The sequence below is a fragment of the Mustelus asterias genome, chromosome 16, assembly GCF_964213995.1.
Source record: "Mustelus asterias chromosome 16, sMusAst1.hap1.1, whole genome shotgun sequence".
Taxonomy (NCBI): Eukaryota; Metazoa; Chordata; class Chondrichthyes; order Carcharhiniformes; family Triakidae; genus Mustelus; species Mustelus asterias.
In genome coordinates, this window is record NC_135816.1 from 19,797,028 (window position 1) to 19,819,296 (window position 22,269).

At 44.4% G+C, this 22,269-nt stretch overlaps 1 protein-coding gene across 1 annotated transcript in view; it reads right to left on the reverse strand.

The window, feature by feature from the left end:
- LOC144505047 (vascular endothelial growth factor C-like) overlaps positions 1 to 22,269 on the reverse strand; it is a 67,334-nt gene that overhangs the window by 21,881 nt on the left and 23,184 nt on the right. Inside the window, exon 2 of the mRNA XM_078230755.1 lies at positions 398 to 602. Within this exon, the coding sequence (XP_078086881.1) occupies positions 398 to 602 (205 nt within the window). The remainder of the gene's footprint in view (positions 1 to 397; positions 603 to 22,269) is intronic.

The window sequence follows — 22,269 nt, forward strand, 5'->3', positions numbered from 1 at the left end:
CCCACATTCCAAGGATGGGCTAGCAGGTAACTATGTGGGGTTATAGGGATAGGGCCTGGGTGGGACTGTTATCGGTGTAAGTTTGATGGGCCAAATGGCCTCCTTTTGCACTAGAAAGATAAGAAATTGGATGCATCAGTCCCCTACAGCAGGGTCAACACTGCTGAAGTACTTCATTGCCTGCAACACTCAGCTGGCCATGCTACAGTCTCCCTTGGGTGTACCCGAACAGGCGCCAGAGTGGGGCGACTAGGGAATTTTCACAGTATCTTAATTGCAGTGTTAAACTTTAACTGGGAGGTCCTGATGTTGTATAAATGTGTGAAATAACTGAAAGATTTGCTCAGGTTTCTTCTTTACCTCCTAACTTAACAAATGAAGCATGAATGTTCCTCACTTTTTATATCATCGTCTTCCCACGACAATGTAAACGCAGCTGCCTCCTTCCATTCCAGTTCTTCAGCCTCTGTCATTGCACGCTGCACAACGTGGATTTTCCTTTGCAGACACTCGTGGATCTTCCTGTATTCTGGATAGAAAATGTCCATCAGCTCCGTGACGCTCGATGCGGACCTCAGCTGGTCCTCCAATTCGCTACTGGCCTGACTCTGGAACAAGGAGCAGACAGTCAATGTAACACAGCAAACGAGAGGCACAGAGTGAGCTTACTGGAGGACCAGCTAAACCAGTCTGCGTTAAGGCTGCTGTGGCCACCTTATCCATTCCTGCTCAGCTGATGCTTTTTAATCTCCCACTGATGATAAGTCAAGCAGGTCCATGACCCAAGGTACACAAGGAGCATTTAAGATGGAGTAAAAAAGAAACAGGGCCAGGCAGCATTACTGGGGACATGATTTTTTAAAATTATTCATTCATGGGACGGGGTGTCGCTAGCTGGCTAACATTTGTTGTCCATCCCTAGCTGCCTGAAAGTCAACCATATTGCTGTGGCTCCGGCGTCACATGTTGGCCAGACTAGGTAAGGACCGCAGATTTCCTTCCCTCGAGGACATTAGTGAACCAGATGGGTTTATCTGACAATTGACAATGGTTTCATGGTCATCAGTAGATTCTTAATTCCAAATATTTTTAATTGAATTCAAATTCCACCATCTGCCATGACGGGATTCGAACCCTGGTCCCCAGAACATTAGCTGAGTTTCTGGAATAATAGTCTGGTAATAATACCACTAGGCCATCGCCTCCCCAGATTTGAGTATGGACCTTTCCTCAAATATTACTGAGGAACAGCCTTTAAAAAGGAACAGAACACAGGGAAAAATGAAGGGGTGAAAAACAGTCGCACTCAAAGGAATAGGATAAAATGGAAAATGATTAAGTGGAGTCTACGGAATGATTAAATTGGAGAAGGGTGTTAGCATGGAACAATAAGAGCCATGCGAAGAGAAATTTTAAAAAGTATAGTATGTGAATAGCTATCAGGAGGCAGTTCCTTGGCGGATAGGCTGGAGAAAGGGAAGCACAAAAGGCTAGAAGGCTCCAGTGGTTCAGAATCTGTTAGTATTGAGGGCGACACAGTGGCATAGTGGTTAGCACTGCTGCCTCACAGCGCCAGGGACTCGGGTTCAATTCTGGCCTTGGGTCACTGTCTGTGTGGAGTGTGCACATTCTCCCCATGTCTGCGTGGGTTTCCTCCGGGTGCTCTGGTTTCCTCCCACAGTCCAAAGATGTGTGGGTTAGGTTGATTGGCCATGCCATATTGACCCTTGTGTCAGGGGATTAGCACAGTAAATAAGCGGGGTTACGGGAATAGGGCCTGGGTGGGATTGTGGTCGATGTAGACATGATGGGCCGAATGGTCCCCTTCTGCACTGTAGGGATTCTATGATTCTAAAAACTGGTCAACATGAAGGATGCGGATTGTCTGACCAGCAGGATGTTTGAATGGCAATGCATTCAGCCATGCCTGGTTGGGTCCACTAAAGGTCAGTCAGCTGACATTTGGGATAATTATATGTACAACTCCAAATACCCAACATAATAAAGGCATTGGCAAGGAGCCTTAGAAAGAGATCATTCTGCCAGACTATAGATGACAAACTGCTTGATCATAGAACCCCTACAGTACAGAAAGAGGCCATTTAGCCCATCGAGTCTGCACCAACAACAATCCCACGCAGGCCCTAAGCCCATAACCCCACATATTTACCCCACCAATCTCTCTAACCTATGCATCCCGGGACACTATGAGACAATTTAGCATGGCCAATGCACCTAACCCAAACATCTTTGGACTGTGGGAGGAAACCGGAGCATCTGGAGGAAACCCACGCAGGCACGGGGAGAATGTGCAAACTCCACACAGACAGTCACCCAAGCTGAGAATCGAACCCGGCTTCCTGGCGCTGTGAGGCAGCAGTGCTAACCACTGTGCCACCGTGCCACCCTACCTGTAATGAATGGAATGGGGGGAGGGGAGGGTAGTGGGATGGGCTGAAGGGTCAGTGACAAGAACAGGGAGTTCATAACAAAAAAGAAACAATATTGAGCTCATCCTGTTTCTGCACAGTTTTTCCTGCCTCAAAAAGCTCGCCAATGACAAATCTCAAGTTGCTGATATACGAGGGTCTTAGCAAAAGAGTAATGAAGTGGCACTGATGGGATAACTCTACTGGAGACCTGGCACAGGAAGAAATGGCCTCCTTCTGTGCTGCCAAATTCCGTGATTCTTTTGATTGCTCATCTGCAGAAATATTTTTAATGGTCATTTATTGTCCTGAGATCAGGGAGTGATTGGGGGAGGGGTGGGGGGTAGTATAGAATTCTTAGTATGAAGCCCTTCATTTTAGTTTTACTATAATAAGTAGACTAGGTTAAAGTAATTATAAAGTGCCTTAGATATAGTGAGAATTCACAATGTGCCTGGAACAAAATATGCAACGATATTATTAAACTGTATAAACACAAAATAACCAAGCATGATAAGCTTAAACTGTATCTTCAATATATATAGTATTGTGCATCTTGGCCAACTTCGTTCTGAATGCAGCATGATGGGAAACACAGTGGTCGGCAGACCAAATTATTTTAACACGCTGGGGCATAGAAAGGCCGTTTCTCTTATCGGTTTTGGATACGCAAAGGCAAGTTTAATCATAGGCTTGGAATCAATGGGAGTGAATTCATTCATGGTTAGCGAGGCTAGCGCATTCTCTCAAGCTGATAAGAAGAGGCCAGATTCAGGCAGAGAATGACTCTTTTTGCTAATTAAAATTCACAGATGTTAGCTATGGCCTTGGGCACCGGATTGACGTGGGTTAGGTTTCCTAGGTAATGGGGTAGGAACCTTAGGTGCAATAAGCTAATGATCTCCTAATCCTGTTGACAGGTGGAATGTTATTGGCTAAGGTAATACTGTGAAATATTGTAATTGGACCCTCCAGTCTGGGTGACAAGGCTGGGCGGGAGATTGAAATGTTCAGGACAATATATTAATTCTATGTCTGTAATGCAAAATCAGAGAGGGCAATCAGCTTCCCATGACTGCTCTCCCTCCTGATGCATGGATTAGCAAATAAATTCCTATTCATTCTTAGACTACAAAGTCAGCGTGTAGTTAATATATTGACTGAATGGGATCATTCAATACAAGACACCCCAGCAGAACATCTCAGAAAATTCCTCTTACAGGAAAAAAACATTTCCCTTCAAGTTTTATAGTCCCTGTGAGAGGGTAGCCCTAATATAGTGACATCGACCATTCGCATGATGGTACAACGTTAGTGATTAACTGTACCCATACTGGTGTACCTCTAAACCTGTGTGATTGACAGACACCACAACACACCTGCTCTACTGTTGTCTAAATGGCTGTTCGATGACAATGTAACCCTTGTAGTATGATTGACTGTCCCTATGATAATTGCTGCCTGGTTGATTGTCCAATTGTGTGAGGTTATCTTCTCAGTGTGTGTCTAATTCTCTCAACACTGCTGCAGTCCAATCTCCATGTGACTGATGGACCATATGATGGCGCAATCCCATACTGCATGTCTGACTGATAGCAGAATGTGCAGCTATATTACCATGTGACGATTAATACCATATTGATAACACTCCTACTCCTGTTGGACTAACTGATATCAGGATGTTCATAGAATACTACAGTGCAGAAGAGGCCCTTCAGCCCATCGAGTCTGCACCGATGCATGAAAGGCCCTGACCTGCCCACCTAATCCTACTTGTCAGCACTTGGCCCATAGCCTATGATGTGCCAAGTACTCGTCCTGGTACTTTTTAAAGGGTGTGAGGCATCCCACCTCCACCACCCTCCCAGGAAGTGCATTCCAGGCCATCACCACCCTCTGGGTAAAAACGTTTTTCCTCAGATCCCCCCTAAAGCTCCCAGCCCTCACTTTTAACTCGTAACTGACGCTTCAACTAAGTGGAACAGCTGCTCCCCATCCACCCTGTCCATGCCCCTCATAACCTTGAACATCTCAATCAGATTGCCCTTCAGTCTTCTCTGTTGCAGCATGTTGCAGTGTGACTAATTGTTTCTCAGGTGTTTCAGTCCCACTGGGTAAGAGTTGGTGCAGACCCTATGGGCCGAATGGGCTGCTTCTGCACTGTAGGGATTCTATGATTTTATGTTTATTTGGCTAACTGACTCCATGACAGTTTTATATAATTTATGGTGCTTTTAGCAATTGTAGCAGAAAGAGAAAGTGGTACTGTCATTAAAGGCTCACACGGTCACAGATTATGGATCAGTTTGACTTAGTCAAGCACTCTCAGCTCTGAAGCAGCAGCTAATGGGTACAATCTCACTCCAGAAACTCAAGCACAATAGCTAAGTTTCAGTGGCAACGGAGTGCTGCATTATCAGATGTGCTGTCTCAAGAGTAAACCAACCTAAAGTGTCAACTAACATCATTTAACAAAGGCATTTATTCCAATCCTTGCTACATGCAAACTGGCTGCAGAGCCTCCTAACACTTTGAATGTGCTTCACTGGGTGTGAAACACTTTCAGATGTCCTCGGAATGGTGCAAAATGAATGCAAGTTCTTCCTTCCTTTCTCTGTTAAGCCCAAATTTGCTGCTGAAGTAAAACTGACCTTGTTAAGATGGAGAGACTGCAGTCCAGGCAATTCTGGCTTCAACTGAGAAGTTCAGTTGGCTGCAGATGAAATGCTGGACTAACCCTGTCAACATGATCACCAGATCTCATTTTTCTGAGTTTAATATTGTGTGCCGGCTGGTTGCCGTGACTCATTTCCTTTTTAATTGATTGTACCTCAATCTTAGACAGGGAGCAAAGTGACCAACAATGGGAATAACAAATAGTTCACAGCGGCAAGAAAGCACTTTACAGTCAATGAGGTACTTCTAAAGTGTAGTCACTGCTGTAATATAGGAAGCACTGCTAACAAATACATTAAGTAATGGCCCTTTCGTGAAATTTCAATGTTCAAATTTCTAGATATATCTTCTCATCTTTTTGTTGTTAAATTTGTGTTGCTTTCCCTTGCTATGAATAGACCATGCCATGGGTTAAAACTCAGCCATGCTCCTCCCAATGTCTGTTCACCACATGCCACCTTCATCTGCAGTTTCCATTTTAAATCTCCATGAATTGCTGTGGACAAGAGGACACCACTGTAGAGGTTTCCAGAATGCGGTTTCCCTCCTGGTTTGCAACCTCTCCACCACCCCTTCCCTCCCCACCTCAACCCACCCCACCCCATTACCCCCACTTCAACTCAGCACCTCCAACCCCTTCCCCACCCCACCTCACCTTATCCCACTCAATTGCTTCTCACCCACCCCCCACCCCACCACACCACACCTCTCCTTTCCAACTCCTGCCTAGTATAATGAGTTTTAAGTTTATTTATTAGTGTCACAAGTAGGCTTACATTAACACTGCAATGAAAATTAGCGTGAAAATCTCCTAGTTGCCACACTCCGGCGCCTGTTCGGGTACACTGAGGGAGAATTTAGCATGGCCAATGTGTCTAACCAGCACGTCTTTCAGACTGTGGGAGGAAACTGTAGCATCCGGAGGAAACCCGCACAGACATGGGGAGAACGTGCAGACTCCGCACAGTCAGTGGCCCAAGCCGAGAATCGAACCCGGGTCCCTGGCGCTGTGAGGCAGCAGTGCTAACCACAGTGCAACTGTGCTGCCCCTATAATGAGTGGCAGGGCTGATCAATTGGGCTTCTGACAAAGCTGCTTCACCCACCTCCCAACAGAGGGGCAAAGTGTCCCAGGCAGCCTTGCCTGAGGATATCCTCAGCCCTAATTCTGTGCAGAAAGCAAATCTTCGGCGCAGAGCCCATTTCAGCCGCTCAGCACGTGACAATATCATGCGCGTGGTGTGTGTAGCTTACCATTCAATGGCACAGTGCATCAGACTGTGCTGAATCTCCACTGATTCCCAATAGTCACAGCCATAACCAAGTAAAATGTGTTCCACAATTTATTTTACTGATTACAAATGGACTTTTGATTACCTATGTGAGTAGGTTATCTTTCAGTAAAAATGACCTCTGGAAAAATATCACAGTGGCTAACATCTGGTCTCTTTTTGTATAGGAGTCTTACAAGGAATGCAAGAGAATGAACACATGCCACTAAGTCCTCAGTTTAATTTAAAACAGGAGGTCTGTCTGTGTCATTATTGGAACAAATCACTGCTGAACAGCCTCACTTCCAGTTATAATTGCCAACAGATCCTGTAACACTAACCAAATGCAGACTTTTGATTCATCGCGCGGCTTGTTTTGTTAAGAAAAATCTTGCGCACACGGATGGCCAATGCGGGTGACAGAAATATCCGAGATTCAATGTGAATTGCTCTTCTGAGGCTGGAATGGAGACACATCCATGGTCGGACCTCAGGGAGCTGTACTCTGGATTCAACCCATGGCTGAGCTGAGAGAATGTTTGAACCAAAAGAAATGAAGGAAAAAAACATTTCCAGCATCAATACATTTAGACTTGGGGAGGCTATGGAATTATTGCTAGACTATGAATCCAGAAACTCAGCTAATGTTCTGGGGACTTGGGTTTGTATTCTGCCACGACAGATGGTGGAATTTGATTTTTTTTAAAAATAATCTGGAATTAAGAATCTACTGATGACCTGAAACCATTGCCGATTGTCAGAAAAACCATCTGGTTCACTAATGTCCTTTCGGGAAGGAAATCTGTCGTCCTTACCCGGTCTGACCTACATGTGACTCCAGACCCACAGCAATGTGGTTGACTCTCAACTGCCTTCCAAGGGCAACTAGGGATGGGCAATAAATGCTGGCCAGCCAGTAACATCCGTGTCCCACGAATGACGAAAAAAAACTTTTAGACTTGCAGAAAATGCAAAGGAAGTGACTTTAGATATTACCCCAAGTCTCACAATGCCAAATTAGGTACCTCTTGGCAGTGCCACAGAATAACTAACCTGACCCTCAACAGCTCCAGAGCCACTGACTGCCAACAGCAGCTCCAGAGGATCCAAGTTCCACTGTCACCCATTGTCTCCCAGCAGTCCCAGAGAGTTGTAGGGCGTCCCAGAGGGTTGTTGGACGTCGGATGTTGCCTGCTGACTTCTGAGCCAATTCAAATGGACCAGAGTCTGAATTTTGCATGTTCAAGGTGCAGTATTGAATCGCATTGAATTGTCTGTGTGCTCTCCAAATGACTCTCTGTATTTTACAGAGCTTCTCTCTGGGAAGCTTTTTACCAGGTCGGAGGTGACGATCACGAGGGGTCACGGGCTCAAGGTGAGAGGGGCGAGGTATAACTCAGATATCAGAGGGACATTTTTTACACAGAGGGTGGTGGGGGCCTGGAATGCGCTGCCGAGTAGGGTGGTGGAGGCAGACACGCTGGCATCGTTTAAGACCTACCTGGATAGTCACATGAACAGTCTGGGAATGGAGGGATACAAACGAATGGTCTGGTTGGACCAATGAGCGGCACAGGCTTGGAGGGCCGAAGGGCCTGTTTCCTGTGCTGTACTGTTCTTTGTTCTTTAGGCCTGGTGAAAACAGCCTCAAACGGTCACCCTGGGGTATTTAAGCAGATTTATAGCACAGGAAATACCTCCAGCCTAAAGCAAATAGCTGTAACTGACCCAAAACATGGGATATAAAATCTATGGTTAATTGATGACAAAGAGAAGAACACTTCTCTGTAAAATGCAGGATAGACAATGTGATAGTCCCAGTGGGCTCAATAATACAGTCAATGAAAACACTACATGTATCATCTGGTGAGGGCAAGCTCTGAATCATCCCTTAGATCGTATATATTGAAATGATTGCTCTTTTACAACAGCATGAAGAATCAGACACACCCAGGTGGCTGAAGGACAATTGTAAATCCTACATCAGGTTTGCCAAGGAAAACTAATTCAGAACCAATGTGGCGTGCACACTATTTGGCGTAGAATGGGGACGAGCATGTGCTACCCATCACATTGGACTCATGGGTGTCCATTGTACATCTGTAGAACCAGTAGAGCCTATTCAAATCTTTAAGCCAGACAACTGAATTGTACCTCTTCAGCCAGCCAGCAACTCGATCCAAAAGGAAAATACAGACTTTATGATAAGGGATCATATGTGCAGTTGCCCCCGCGGTGGAAAAAGCAGCATTGCACTAATCACACTGAGCATAGAACTATAAACAAAATTGCTGGATAGTGTTTCAAAAATAAATCCGAACATCACATAAAAGTGTTATTCTTGGCTAGGCTTTCCAGAGAGTCAGACATAATAAAGTATAGTCTTTCCGAACTCTGTACCATGCAAGTGAATGAGAAATGATTGATCAGTTAGAATTCATTGATCAGCATTCTGTTTAGGGCGAGCATATGTTTGATCTTTTGAATGTAAGATAATCTCTCCTTTGATTCTTACATTGGTTCGTGTCACGTTGGGGAAGAACTTCCAATCAGCAAACATTTAACCTGTCATTAATTATCCATATAGAGTTAATGCACTCAGATTTATACAGAAGCGCAGCATAAGCCTCAGACATTTGCACATCAACTTTTCTTTATTCATTTATGGGATGTCGGAATCGCTGGCTGCCCAGCATTTATTGCCCATCCCTAATTGCCCTTGAACTGAGTGCCTTGCTCAGCCATTTCAGAGGCATTTGAGATCCCATGGATCTGGGATCACATGTCTTTTTCCCCTAAAGGGTCATTAGTGATGGGTTTTTTAATGACAATCGACCATGGACAATTGACAATGGTTTCATGGTCATGATGCTCACTGTCCAGGTTTTTAAATCAAATTTCATCATCTGCCATGCTGGGATTTGAAACTGGGCTCCCAGTATATTAACCTGGGTCTCTAGATTGTTAGCCCAGCGACAATACCACTACGTCACCATCTCCCCTTGGTCAGAAGAACATGCAAGTTAGCCGCTTCCTGGCCTTGGCTGCCTTGACAGAGCAGGAACAGTGGGTCACTTTGCTGTGCTTCCAGGAGATTAAGTTCTCCCTTTGTCTCTCCCACACTTTGGGGATGTGTTTAATCTTTGCCTCGCATCCGGTCTCCCTGACATCGTGGCCAAGACTAGGAATTCCTGGCAATGGGAATGACTTGCTTTAGCCGAGTGACCATGACCTTGTTTTAACTATGTAGCTGCCCAGTTAGAGTTTTTGTATCTGCTGAACAACAGTTTTAAGTGACTCTGTGTATTTAATTTATTCTCCCTGTAGGTGCCAACTCTGAGTCTTTTTTTTTTTAAAGTAAAATCCTTGATATAACTGGCAAAGAAAGCAGTGAGAAGCACAGGGTTTTTTTTGACATAGTAGACTTTATGGTCTGGGATGCAGTGCGTGAAAAAGTAGTAGAGAAAGAATCATACCATTTTATAAACCCTACAATGCAGAAGGAAGCCATTCGGCCCATCGAGTCTGCACCGACAACAATCCCACCCAGGGCCTATCCCAGCAATCCCACATATTTACCCCGCTAATCCCTCTAACTTACACATCCCAGGACACTAAGGGGCAACTTAGCATGGCCAATGCACCTAACCAGCAGATTAACTTGCAAGTTATTGGAAAAGACACCAGAATAGGGCAAATGAAAGTTTTACCTCTGAAAATAGCTGGAGCTAAAGAAAATTCTAAAGAAAGCTAAAGAAAAGGAAACCGGAGTACCCAGAGAAAACCCACACAGACACGGGGAGAACATGCAACCTCCACACAGACAGTGACCCAAGCCGGGAATCGAACCCAGGTCCCTGGAGCTGAGGCAGCAGTGTTAAGCACTGTGCCACCCGTGCTGCCCCAAGAATTCAATAATAATTCAATAGTAAAGTTCAATAGAAATAGAGAGTGGGTATATACTTGGAAAAGAGAAGTTTACAGGGCTTTATGTAGGTAAAGTTGCCATTGTCCCAGATGTTCTTCCCTTTGATGGGGAGAGCTGACTGGTTGTGATTTAACCTGAAGATCACCACACCTCAGGTAAGGGGCAAGGTTGAGAAGTTCCGACCTCAGCCAGTACGGAAATTGAACCCATGCTGTTGGCATCACTCTGCGGCACAAAACAGCCAACTGAGTTAACCGACCCCCAGTAATAGGGCAGTGTGATTAAGTGGATAGATCTTTCAAAGAGCTAGCACGGAAATAATGGACTGGAATGCCTGGTCTGTGCTGAATGTTGCAACTTTCTATAAGCTGCTCTCTTCTTTGCAGTAGGTTTTTAATACATTTTACAATTTGTAAGACTGTATAATGTGCCCCCTTCCCTGTATTTCAAACAGCAATGGACACAACATAACAATTTTTAAAATACATTCTTATATATGTGTATGTTGTAACATGCCAACACCTGCTGTGTGTCACTCGTTTTATTTCTGTTTTGTGTTCTGTGCAATTTTGTTTTAATGGTTTATTCATTGTGTAAGCTGCTTACGATTTATTTCCATCAGAGTTTTTTCTCCCCCGGTTTCACAAGAGAAGAAGAAAATAAAGGCTGTGTGAAATGTGCAACTCAGGTGATCCACCCTTCTGACATTGAGGGATAGTTAACTTAAAGGTCTGTTTAGGAATTGACCAGAGCAGACAACATCATCATGGAGAAGGCTCTCTGCTTCCAATCTATCTGGGAGAGATTTTTAGTTGCAGCTTGGATCTCATGTGTTTTGCAGTTCTCAATGGAAGTGAGCCAAAATAAACGGCAGTTAGATAGGCCTGCATTATAAGCAGAATAATACGCTACCTTCATTCTTGACAGCATAGAAAGTGGGTGAGGCTGTAGCTCAGTTTGAATCTGAAAAGAAACAGAGGCTGGAAGATTGCTTAGTTTGAAGCTAGTTGAACGATCTACACTGGGCCCCACCATATCTTATTGCAAAAGAAAATAACCAGCAGATTAACTTGCAAGTTATTGGAAAAGACACCAGAATAGGGCAAATGAAAGTTTTATCTCTGAAAATAGAGCTAAAGAAAATTAATTCAGACTGCGGCATATATATATATATTATATATATATATATAAATGTCTCTTATAAGAGAATTCTCAGGGAAAGTAAAAAATAAACCTGAATGTATAATATGCATCAGAAGAAACTATATTATTAAGTTAATAGTGCTTGTTTTGTTTGTCTTTTATATATAATAAAGTTTGTCTTGTTTAAAGAAATGTGAATTCTTGTGGTGCAGTTCTATTGGTTAAAATTAGATTTCTGTATTTTTATTTAAACATCAATGGTCTCCAACCAGATTGTAACAAAAGACTACAATCATGTATAGGCCCTTTACAATACCACAAGTTTTAAGTTTAAGTTTGTTTATTAACGTCACAGGTAGGCTTACATTAACACTGCAATGAAATTACTATGAAAATCCCCTGGTCGCAACATGGGGTAACAGAGTAACCGGGTGCTCTGGATTCCTCCTACAGTCCAAAGATGTGTGGGTTAGGTTGATTGTGTGTGGGTTAGGTTGATTATGTGTGGGTTAGGTTGATTGGCCATGCTCAATTGCCCCTTAGTGTCAGGGAGATTAGCAGGGTAAATACATAGGGTTATGAGGATAGGGCCTGAGTGGGATTGTTGTCGGTGCAGGCTTGATGGGCCGAATGGCCTTGTTCTACACTGTTGGGATTCTATGTATAGTTGCAGTCTCCTTGCCAAAGGAATGACATATTTGCCTTAGACAGGGTGCAATGGAAATACACTAGATTGATCTCCAGAATAAGAGGATTGCCATATGAGGGGTGATGGAGCGGATCGGGCCTTTACTCCCTGGAGTGTGAAAGAATGAGAGTTAATCTCATTGATGTACATAAAATTCTTCAACAACTTGACAGTGTAGATGTTGAGAGGATGTGTCCCATGGCGGGACCAGGGATTCACAGTCTCAGAATTAAATGGTCAGCTATTTAGGATTAAGATCTTCCCTCAAAGGAATCTTTGAATATTCTGCTCCTGAGAACTGTGGATCCTCAATCATTGTGTATAGATAGAGATTGATAGAATTTGGCATACTAAGCAACTCAAGGAATATGGGAACAATGTGTAAAGTGGAGTTGAGGTGGAAATTCAGCTATGAATTTACTGAATGATGGAGTAGCTTGAAGAGCTCCTGTTCCTAATTTAATGACAGATGTATTTTGCTCCTAAAAGAAATCACGTGTGCCTTTAAAAGGGCTCGTTATCGATCTCACTTTTTCTCATGAGGTATCAACATTGCTCACAAAAATAAGTGATATAAAAACCACAACTTAGTTGATCCTCCTACAATGCATTTGGATTTTTCATTGTAATATTCCTCAAACTGGTGCAGACCTAGTGGACTCTTCCCAATCAAATGGTATTGCTCTCTGAATCAAGGATTGTGAGTTTAATAGTGATCTATAAGAATATCAATATAATTGGCAGCAATCTGACAGTAAACTTCTCTTCTCATACACCTGCAACTTTCATAAGGTTTGACATTTCCTCCCACAGTCCAAAGATGTGCAGGTTAGTTTGATTGGCCATGCTAAATTGCCCCTTAGTGTCAGGGGGACTAGGGTAAAGACATGGGGTTGCCAGGATAGGGCCTGGGTGGGATTGTTGTCAGTGCAGGCTTGATGGGCCAAAGGGCCTCCTTCTGTACTGTAAGGATTCTATGCTTCTAATAAGAGATCAACACATCAATGGGTTGCAGTATCAATGGGATGCAGAGGCATCCTCCAGTGCAATGAGGTGTCCCACGTGTACATTGACCAGCTTCACAAAACACTGCAGAATTGAAATAGAGGAAAGAGCTCTGCTTACTCACTACAGCTTATTGTTAAAGGATAAAATGGACATGGGATCCACAGAGAGGAGGGCCTGCATAAACATCCCGGTTAAGTTTACTTTTGCCTCTTGGAAGTCAACTTGTTGAATCTCTTCCAAGCCAACTTTCACTCAGTAATGAGATTGATCTGGTGCAGCAGTCCATCTGCACATCCAGTTGGGTGAAATTTTCTGGTCCCGCCCGCTACCCCCAATCCCAGCCCCCCCCCCCCCTCGAGACAGCAAATTCCGACCCAAGGTCAACAGAACCTTCAAATGGTCCATCCCACCTGTGACGATTCCTGTGGCAGGCAGGACGGGAAAAGTCAGCCCTGAAGACTTTTTGATCATGCTTCGCAACATGTCTTCCAGAATATCAGAAAGTGAATTGGATCTAAATGCTACACACCATGTACCAGCTGCTATAATAAAATGGTGCATTTATGTAGCACCTTTCATGAACTCATGATGTTTCAAAGTGCTTTACAGCAAAGGAAATATATTTGATGCAGTCTAGTATTGTAATGTAAGAAAATTCTGAACGTGACATGGGTCCCTTAAACAGCATTGTGACAACGACCTGATAATCTGTCTTTAGTGACGTTGATTGCAGAATAAATATTCCCCAGGCCACCAAAAAAACAGAACATATATCCGAATGCCCCAGTCTTCAGCCCCACATGATTTGTCAGTAACATCACAATCATGAAACATCCTGGCTGAGCATCCCCTACCCAAGGACAGAGAGTGCACTCGCATTCAACATCTGTGCTGACATCTGGCAACTGCAATGGCATGTTGGGTCAGATTGCCAAATCAGGGTCAAGAACCTGGCAGCTGGATGAATTTCATGTCCCGACCGCTCACTTGATCTGTGTTGCTCTTGCAATGCTATGTCAAAATGTAAATACCCTAATTGGGCAAGAAGTGAGCTTGGCACTGCATTAGCAGCACCAAGTTCCTCCAGGAGTTGCCATCCCAGCGGCAGTGCCAAAGGCAGATGGCAGCCATTTTAAGGGCTGCCGTTGCTTTGCCAAAGAGGGTAAGCAACTTCTACTGGGAACCAACAGCCTCAATAAGGTTGGAAGGGGCCGTGCGTGATGGAAAAATGAAAGCCCTGCACTTCCAGAAAAAACAGGTGAAAAAACAAAGACAGACAAACTCATTGGCCCCCAAGATGAACCTAACAACTGTGCATTAATACTGTTCGGGTTCATGGAAATAATGTTAAAACTTCCATCTGCACTAGTCGAGACCCTTAACAAGCTCTTTAAGGAGATTAACTGGCCATTAATTGGTGACGACCTGGTTTCCTATTCCAACCCCCACTGTGGCCATTTGAAACTCAAGCTGTCCCAGCATGAGACCATAATAGTGCCTGGATGTATCTGGCCGTATGCTTCATAACCTTTAATGCCACTGAAAACCAGATACATTTAATCCAGGGATCCCGAAACAACCTCTGGGAGTCCAACTTTGAAATCACACCCGTACTGGGTCCTAACCCCATGGTCCTTTGAAAATCTGGCTCACGGTTTCTGCGCTGAACAATTTTACACACAAATAGGATATACACGAGAGGTGAGGCATTGAATGAAGCCAAGAGCATACAGTTAGCAAAAGCTGCAGCAGGATGAAAATCCCAAATAAATTTATTTATATCCCAAATAAATAAATAATATCCAAATTGAACATTTGTTCCATACAATGGCAACCCATGAAGTGTAACTAATTAAATCCTTTGAGTATAATCACTTGAATGTATCTGGTTTTAAATGGCATTAAAGTTTCTGAAGCACGAGTTTACACGGCCGGATAGATCCAGGTAATATTATCCAGGTCTCGTGCTGTTCAGAATATGGGAATGCCATCAGAAGAGTGCAATAAACTGGGACTGAATAAAGTAGGTTGTAACGTTCGACGGACACCCTGCAGCTTTCTCAGGAATCAAGGAAATATTCGGAGTTTCAACTTGTTAAGAGGTTTTCTCTGTGGCTCCCTGAGGAAGAAAGTAAAGGGCCAATTCGTGATCAGGAGGTGAGGAGCAACCTATGACTTTAATTTCAAGAATTCAATTACAGAATCAACTCTTCAAAACTGAGTCCACAATAGTTTCAGTGACATGCAGTCTGTTAGAAAAGAAAGACCTTGGGGGGGGGGAATCTTCCCAGCCCGCTGCACTGCTTTTGTTGCGCAGCGGGCCGGGAGACACTAGTGGAGGTCATTTCGCAGGCTCCCCACTGGGTGCCATGGCCTCCGCTGGGCGCCATGGCCTCCGCTGGGCGCCATGGCCTCTGCACGTCTCCGGCAGCCGGATTTCCAGTGCCATCAGCTCCACGCCAGAAATCAGCACGGAGCTGCATAAATGATTTAAATTAGAATTTAAATGCAATTTCAATTAGTGGGCCTGGGACTGAAGTCTCCAGGCCTGCTAGCCTCTCCCCCGCTGCCAGGAGTGGTTCATTCCAGTGAAGTTTACTATAGCTTCCCACTTGCAGGGAGCTAGTGGCCCGGCCCCAGTGGAGTGAAGCGGGGGGGGGCAATAGAGGCCCCTCAGAGGGTCGTGTGCCGGGGGGTGCCCCCTGGGCATTGCTACCGTAGCAGTGCCAGCCTGGGCCCCCTGGCACTGCCTAAGGGGCAAAGTGCCAATGCCCAGGGTGCATTTTGGCACTGCCCACAGGGCATAGGGCACTGCCAAGGGGGCAGGGCTTCCCACTGCCACTCTGCATTTTTGGGCTGAGTGACAGAGGGAGGGAGGCCAGCCTCCTGGTGGGGTCGGGCCTTGGGGGGGTTGGGGGTGGAGGCTGGCTTGGGCATGTCAAGGGGGCCAATGATCGAGCTGGCCAGCAATCGGGAGGCCGGCAGACAGGTGCCAGTGCATATGTGCCGATCTTGGCGTTGACAGATCAGTGGCCCACTCAGCGCTATGCTGCCGGCCTCTCCAGTGGGAATAGGCCCAGCCCCCAGCTTTCTGGGCTCAATCTGCTGTGCACTGAGTGTGGGAGATTCCTTTTGAAGCTCCCACTGAATAAAACAGTGCTGTTTACTCCAGTCTTTAAGCAAAGTTGACACTTTGGGAGGATCTCTTCCCCCCCCATCCCCACCCATCTGCTTAAATGGCTTTTATTTAATTTTTCACCTTCTTAAAACCATAAACTAGCCTCAAATAGACTACACATTGTAATGGTCAACAAGAATGCGCTCTCCAACATTTAAACCATCTGAACACTTCAATTAGATTACACTCTCGTAATCAGTCTTTGATATCCAATATTATGTAAACTGAACATTATCTGAACGTTACTGGAAGCAATTGGGCAGAGGAGCTCATAACCCAGATGGTGTGAGAGGCAGGTATCGTGCAGCTGATGCAACAATCTGGATTAATAACTGTTTTGAACTCAAATATTTTCTCATGTTGTTAGCCTCAGGAACGTTCCCAAGTCAGTTTATCCCAGTGATATCATCAGCACTTAACTGTTTAAAGAAAAATAAATATAAGAACAATTTAAAGGACCATTTAAAAAAATTTCTCCCAGTAACTATCCGAAATCGATAGAAGGTTCTGTCTTTTGCCTGCGTTAGTCTATGCTCAGGCGATAGAAAAGGCACAAATGCAAGTAAGTGTCACTCTTTGACCATTTCGCTCTCAAAGGGCTCAATTTTCACATGGAACACATGCCAGGAAGACAGTGGGTAGAGAGGGGAGGTGGTGGTGCAGTGATATTGTCACTAATAATCTAGAGACCCAGGGTAATTCTCTGGGGACCTGGGTTCGAATCCCACCATGGCAAATGGTGGAATTAAAAGTTGAATGATGACTATGAAACCATTGTCGATTGTCGTTAAAACCCATTTGGTTCACTAACGTCCTTTAAGGAAAGAAATCTGCCGTCCTCACCCGGTCTAGCCTACACGTGACTCCAGACCCACAGCAATGTGGTTGACTCTCAAGGGCAATTAGGGATGAGCAATAAATTCTGTCCCAGTCAGTGACACCCACATCCCAAGAACGAATTTAAGAAAAATAATAAAAAGAGAGTCCACTCCAGCTGCCTGAAGATGTCATTGGAAAAGCCAATCAATCTTTATGTCTGGGATTCAATTTAAAAACAATGTCTGCACCAGTCACATACATCTCACTGACTGAGAGCACAGGAAGTGGTTGCCACTTAAATAGAGACCACAGCTCCTTAATTTTGTCTGTGGAGAGCGAATTATTAAAATGGCAGACACCATGATGTCATTCCACTTCTCCAACATAAAACTACCAGAGTGCTCTTGGAGCAAGTGGGGCACAGGAAGGAAACCCGCTTTTCCTCTGATTCTTGGCGTCACTATCTCCTTTTCCGTGAACAGGTTGGTACAGTGAGTGGATAGGAGCTTCTTTTGCATCACTAACGTCCTACAGTCTGCCTCAGGTCAGTGTGAGTGCTGAGACAGAGCCCAATAGCAGGAACAGTTGTGCAAATGCAATATAACATTATATCCAGACACTTTAAAAAAAAATCATTTGTGGGACATGGGCGTCGCTGGCTGGCCAGCATTTATTGCCCATCCCTAATTGCCCTTGAGAAGGTGGTGGTGAGCTGCCTTCTTGATACAACTGAGTGGCTTGCTCAGCCATTTCAGAGGGCAGTTGAGAGTCAACCACATTGCTGTGGCTCTGGAGTTGCATGTAGGCCAGACTATAAAGGACATTCATGAACCAGATGTTTTTTTTTCCGACAATCAACAATAGATTATTAATTCTCGATATTTTTTATTGAATTCAAATTCCACCAGCTGCCGTGGTGGGATTCAAACCCGGGTCCCCAGAACGTTACTGAGTTTCTGTATTAATAGTCCAGTGATAGATAATACCACTAGGCCATTGCCTTCTCACCTGGTCAACCAATGTCATCCGATTGCCAGAAAATTAGCTGGCCCAGATTGCCCTGGCAACCAATGAGACGCTTCAGTTTACATCTCAAGGGCCCTTGACTGGGCTACAGCAATCTTCTCAGTGTCATACTGAAGCCACGTGGGAGAATACCTCTCAGAATAATGGAATATGTAACAAAACACCAACAGCAGACTCTATGGGCTCGCACTCGAGTGGTAATTAGTGTGTTGACATTGACGTATGTACATAAAAGGATAAACCTTTTTGAAATCTTTGTATGCAGTAGGTATTCCTGTGGTTGGTTACCCTGTAACCTTAACTACTGTGAGTATAATGCCAGTCTTTGGGTGCATATACCTCATTCCAGGGTGAAAGAATTAGGACTGATGATGGATAGGATTGTTACTGCAGGGAATGGGAAATGTTCAACGGAAGTATTCTTCAATGAACTGTTACCAAAGTGTTCCAACGAAGGAAACTGTTGGAGCTCTCCCACTTCATCAACATCTTCTATATTGTTGGTGTTGGTACTTTTAAGTGTTGAAGGTCCTCATCTAATAGTGACTCCATGTGCTGAACCTGGTTTTGCCATATACAGCAAATCACCACAGATAAGGCACACCTCATGGGTTATATTGCAGGTAATGGACTGGTAACTCGAGGACCCAATGATCTGCTTAATGTAAAAGATAAAGTCGCCATAGTCCTAGATGACCATAGGCTTCTCTCCCCTTTGAGGGGGAAGAACTGACTGGAGGTAATTTAACCTGGGGATCTTCAGGCGAGGGGCAAGGTTGAGAAGGCAGACCTTCATGAATAACCTCAGCCGGTACAGGAATTGAAACCATGCTGTTGGCATTGCTCTGCATCACTAACTAGCCATCTATCCAACTGAGCTAAACCAACCCCCTTAATGTTCTAACTAAACCATGGATCTGAGTGCCCCAGAGTTCAGCAGAGCACGAGTTTCTGAGAGGAGTTATGAGCAAAGTGTGCAAGGAGCACCCTTGCCCCAAATAAGTCTCACTTGCTGTGCAGGGTGAAGGAGCAGGGAAATTAGGGTTACATTAGGCAATGTAAATGTCTCATGACAACTGTCAATCTGCATGATGCACAGTGACTGTTCACACCCCATTTGCATGTTAATGAAGGACAGTGTCATCATGGCAGTGGGATTAGCCCTCAGCGTGATGTACATGTCACCAAGGAGGCCCTGGATTTGGGAAGTCTACAATATGCAATAACCAGAACACAAGCAGCTGAGAAGAGGCCCTAAATGTGACAGTCAAGGCAGTGCTAACGATTGCAGCTGGTTGCAGGTCTTGATGTAGGAGGGGTGACATAATTCTCTGTTAGGCTCCAGAGTGAAGCTCATTCTCCTTACGCATTGCTTCTTCAAGGACTGCAGGTGATGTCCAAGGTCTATACACTGGTGGGAGGATACAGATTAAGTGAGCACGCCTCATTTTGCTACTTTATCCTACTGTTGCTCCCCATCCTTACAATTACGTTGCCAGAAAACAGCTGTCAGAAAGGTCTCGTGAAGAAAGAGAAGTGTGTCATCAGGGGAATGTAATTGTTCAGAACATTGTATTGCCAGGATTATCATTTTGAAATCATCTGAGAAAAAAAACACCCTCTACTACAGGCAAACCATCTCACAAATCATTGTAGCAAGTTATATATCATTGTAAATGGTACCATCGGCTGGTGACAGGATGAAGAAGCAATTTGGGTAGATATAAAAATCATCTTCCCCTTCTCCTCCTTTGGCAGTCCCTCAGGCTCGAGGATGAATTGCCACTCCTTGGGGGAGGTGGATTCTGCGGTGGCTGAATAGTCCAATCCTGGAACCGCAGACTCTGCCACAGGATTGGGAGGTGGTGTTTGATGAGGCGGGTGGGTGGGACACTCTGGATTCTGCGCTCTCTTTCCATTGTTTACTTTTGGCCTCTGCCAATAATTACAATAAAAACTAGAAACAGGAGTAGGTCATTCGGCCCTTCGAGCCTGCTCCGCCATTCATTTTGATCATGGCTGATCATCAAATTCAATATCCTGATCCCCCCTTCCTCCCATATCCCTGGATTCCTTTAACTTCAAGAGCTATATCTAATTTCTTCTTGAAATCAGACAACGTTTTGGCCTCAGCTACATCCTGTGGTAGTAAATTCCATACATTCACCACCCTCTGGGTGAAGAAATTTCTCCTCACCTCAGTTCTAAAAGGTTTGTCCCTTATCCTCAAACTATGACCCCTAGTTCTAAACTCCCCCACCATTGGGAACATTCTTTCTGAATCTACCCTGTCTAACCCTGTTAGCATTTTAAGTTTCTATGAGATCCTCTCTCACTCTTCTAAACTCCAGTGAATATAATCCTAACCAATTTAGTCTCTCTTCATATGACAGTCCTGCCATCCCACGAATCAGCCTGGTAAACCTTCACTGTACTCCCTCTAGAGCAAGGACATCCTTCCACAGATAAGGACGCCAAAACTGCACACTATATTCCAGGTGTGGCCTCACCAACACCCTGTACAATTGCAGCAAAACATCCCTATCCCTATACTCGAATCCGCTCGCTATGAAGGCCAACATACCAATTTGTCCTGGATCTCAATGAATTTGAGAGACGTGTTTCTGGTGGGAGCTCAGGCTGTCTAAATTGAAGCCTGCCTGAAAGTTGGAACAGTTATTAATTCGTTATCGTTTGTGGTTCTGGTCTTGTGTCTGCTTCATTTTTTTTGGCATAAATGGGGAAGCAATCAGACATAATTTGTCCCCTTTTAAGGTCTAGCTGGGAATAACACAACAAAGTTCAGTACAGCACTGGAGCAGTAACCAAGCATGCTATAAATCATTAACACGATCTCCACCCTCCCACTTGCAGCATTATCACCGGACGCTGTAGATATGTGATACAAGTGCCAAAGTTGGCTCTTATGATATGAACTGTACCCAAATAAAACGTCAAACAGGATGCTGTAAAGATATCTGTGTAGCTATTTACATAGATTCATCTCCCTCAATCATTTGCTTTATGCTTGGAAAACAAAATGGCAGTGTAGCAACTGGAGCTGCAAATTTTGATGACATTTTTATCTTCCCCTTTGTTGTCCTCCCATGAATACATTCATTTCTACCTGGGCTATGGTTCCAGGGATGTTCTTTAGTTCCTTAGACAGTGCCTTCCAAACCCATGACCACTTCCATCAAGAAGGACGAGGGTAGCAAATACTGGGGACACTGCCAACTACAATGTTCCCCTCCAAGCCACTCACTATCCTGACTTGAAAATACATCGCTGTTCCTTCGCAGTTGCTGGGTCAAAATCCAGGAATTCCCTTCTTAATGGTATTGTGGGTCAACCCACAGAACATGGACTGCAGTGTTTCAAGAAGGCAGCTCAGCATCACTTTCTCAAGGGCAACGTGAAATGGCCAGCATTTATTGCCCAGTCAGCGGCGCCCATGTCCCAGGAATGAATAAGAAAACTATGAATGTTGCTTTCCGATTGTGAAGGATGCTATAGGTGAGCCCATTCTATTCTGGCTGGTTAAGGTGATCAGATTTTCATAAATCAAAAGTGTGACTGTTTGAAAAGCCTCGAGAAGGCGGGACTCTGTGATGACACATATTATGGTGACCAATGGCAGGAGTCTGGCAAGGGGCAGTGCCAGGTCAGAGGATATGTGGCGATATCTCCCAGAAAACGCCGAGCCAGAGTTTGCAACCATATCTAAACACTGGTTGAATGTGCCCCTTGATTCTTGGATCTTATTGGTTGTCCAGTTATCTGTCAAGACGCTGTGCTCCAGTTGGTCCTTTGTGGTTGACCGTTAACACCGTCAATCACAATTCCACACACCCATCCAGAGAGACAATGCAGTCTCTAATAATTATAGCATTGAAAAGGATAATATACCTCAAGTACAAGTTATATCCATCATCACAGCCTATTAAGTTGGATGATGTTGGAAGTGCTAGGAAGACTTGAATTGCCCACAAAGTTCAATTCTGCCCATTAATTCTAAAAGTTTAAAGTTTATTTATTAGTGTCGCAAGTAGGCTTACACTAACACTGCAATGAAGTTACTGTGAAAATCTCCTAGTCGCCACA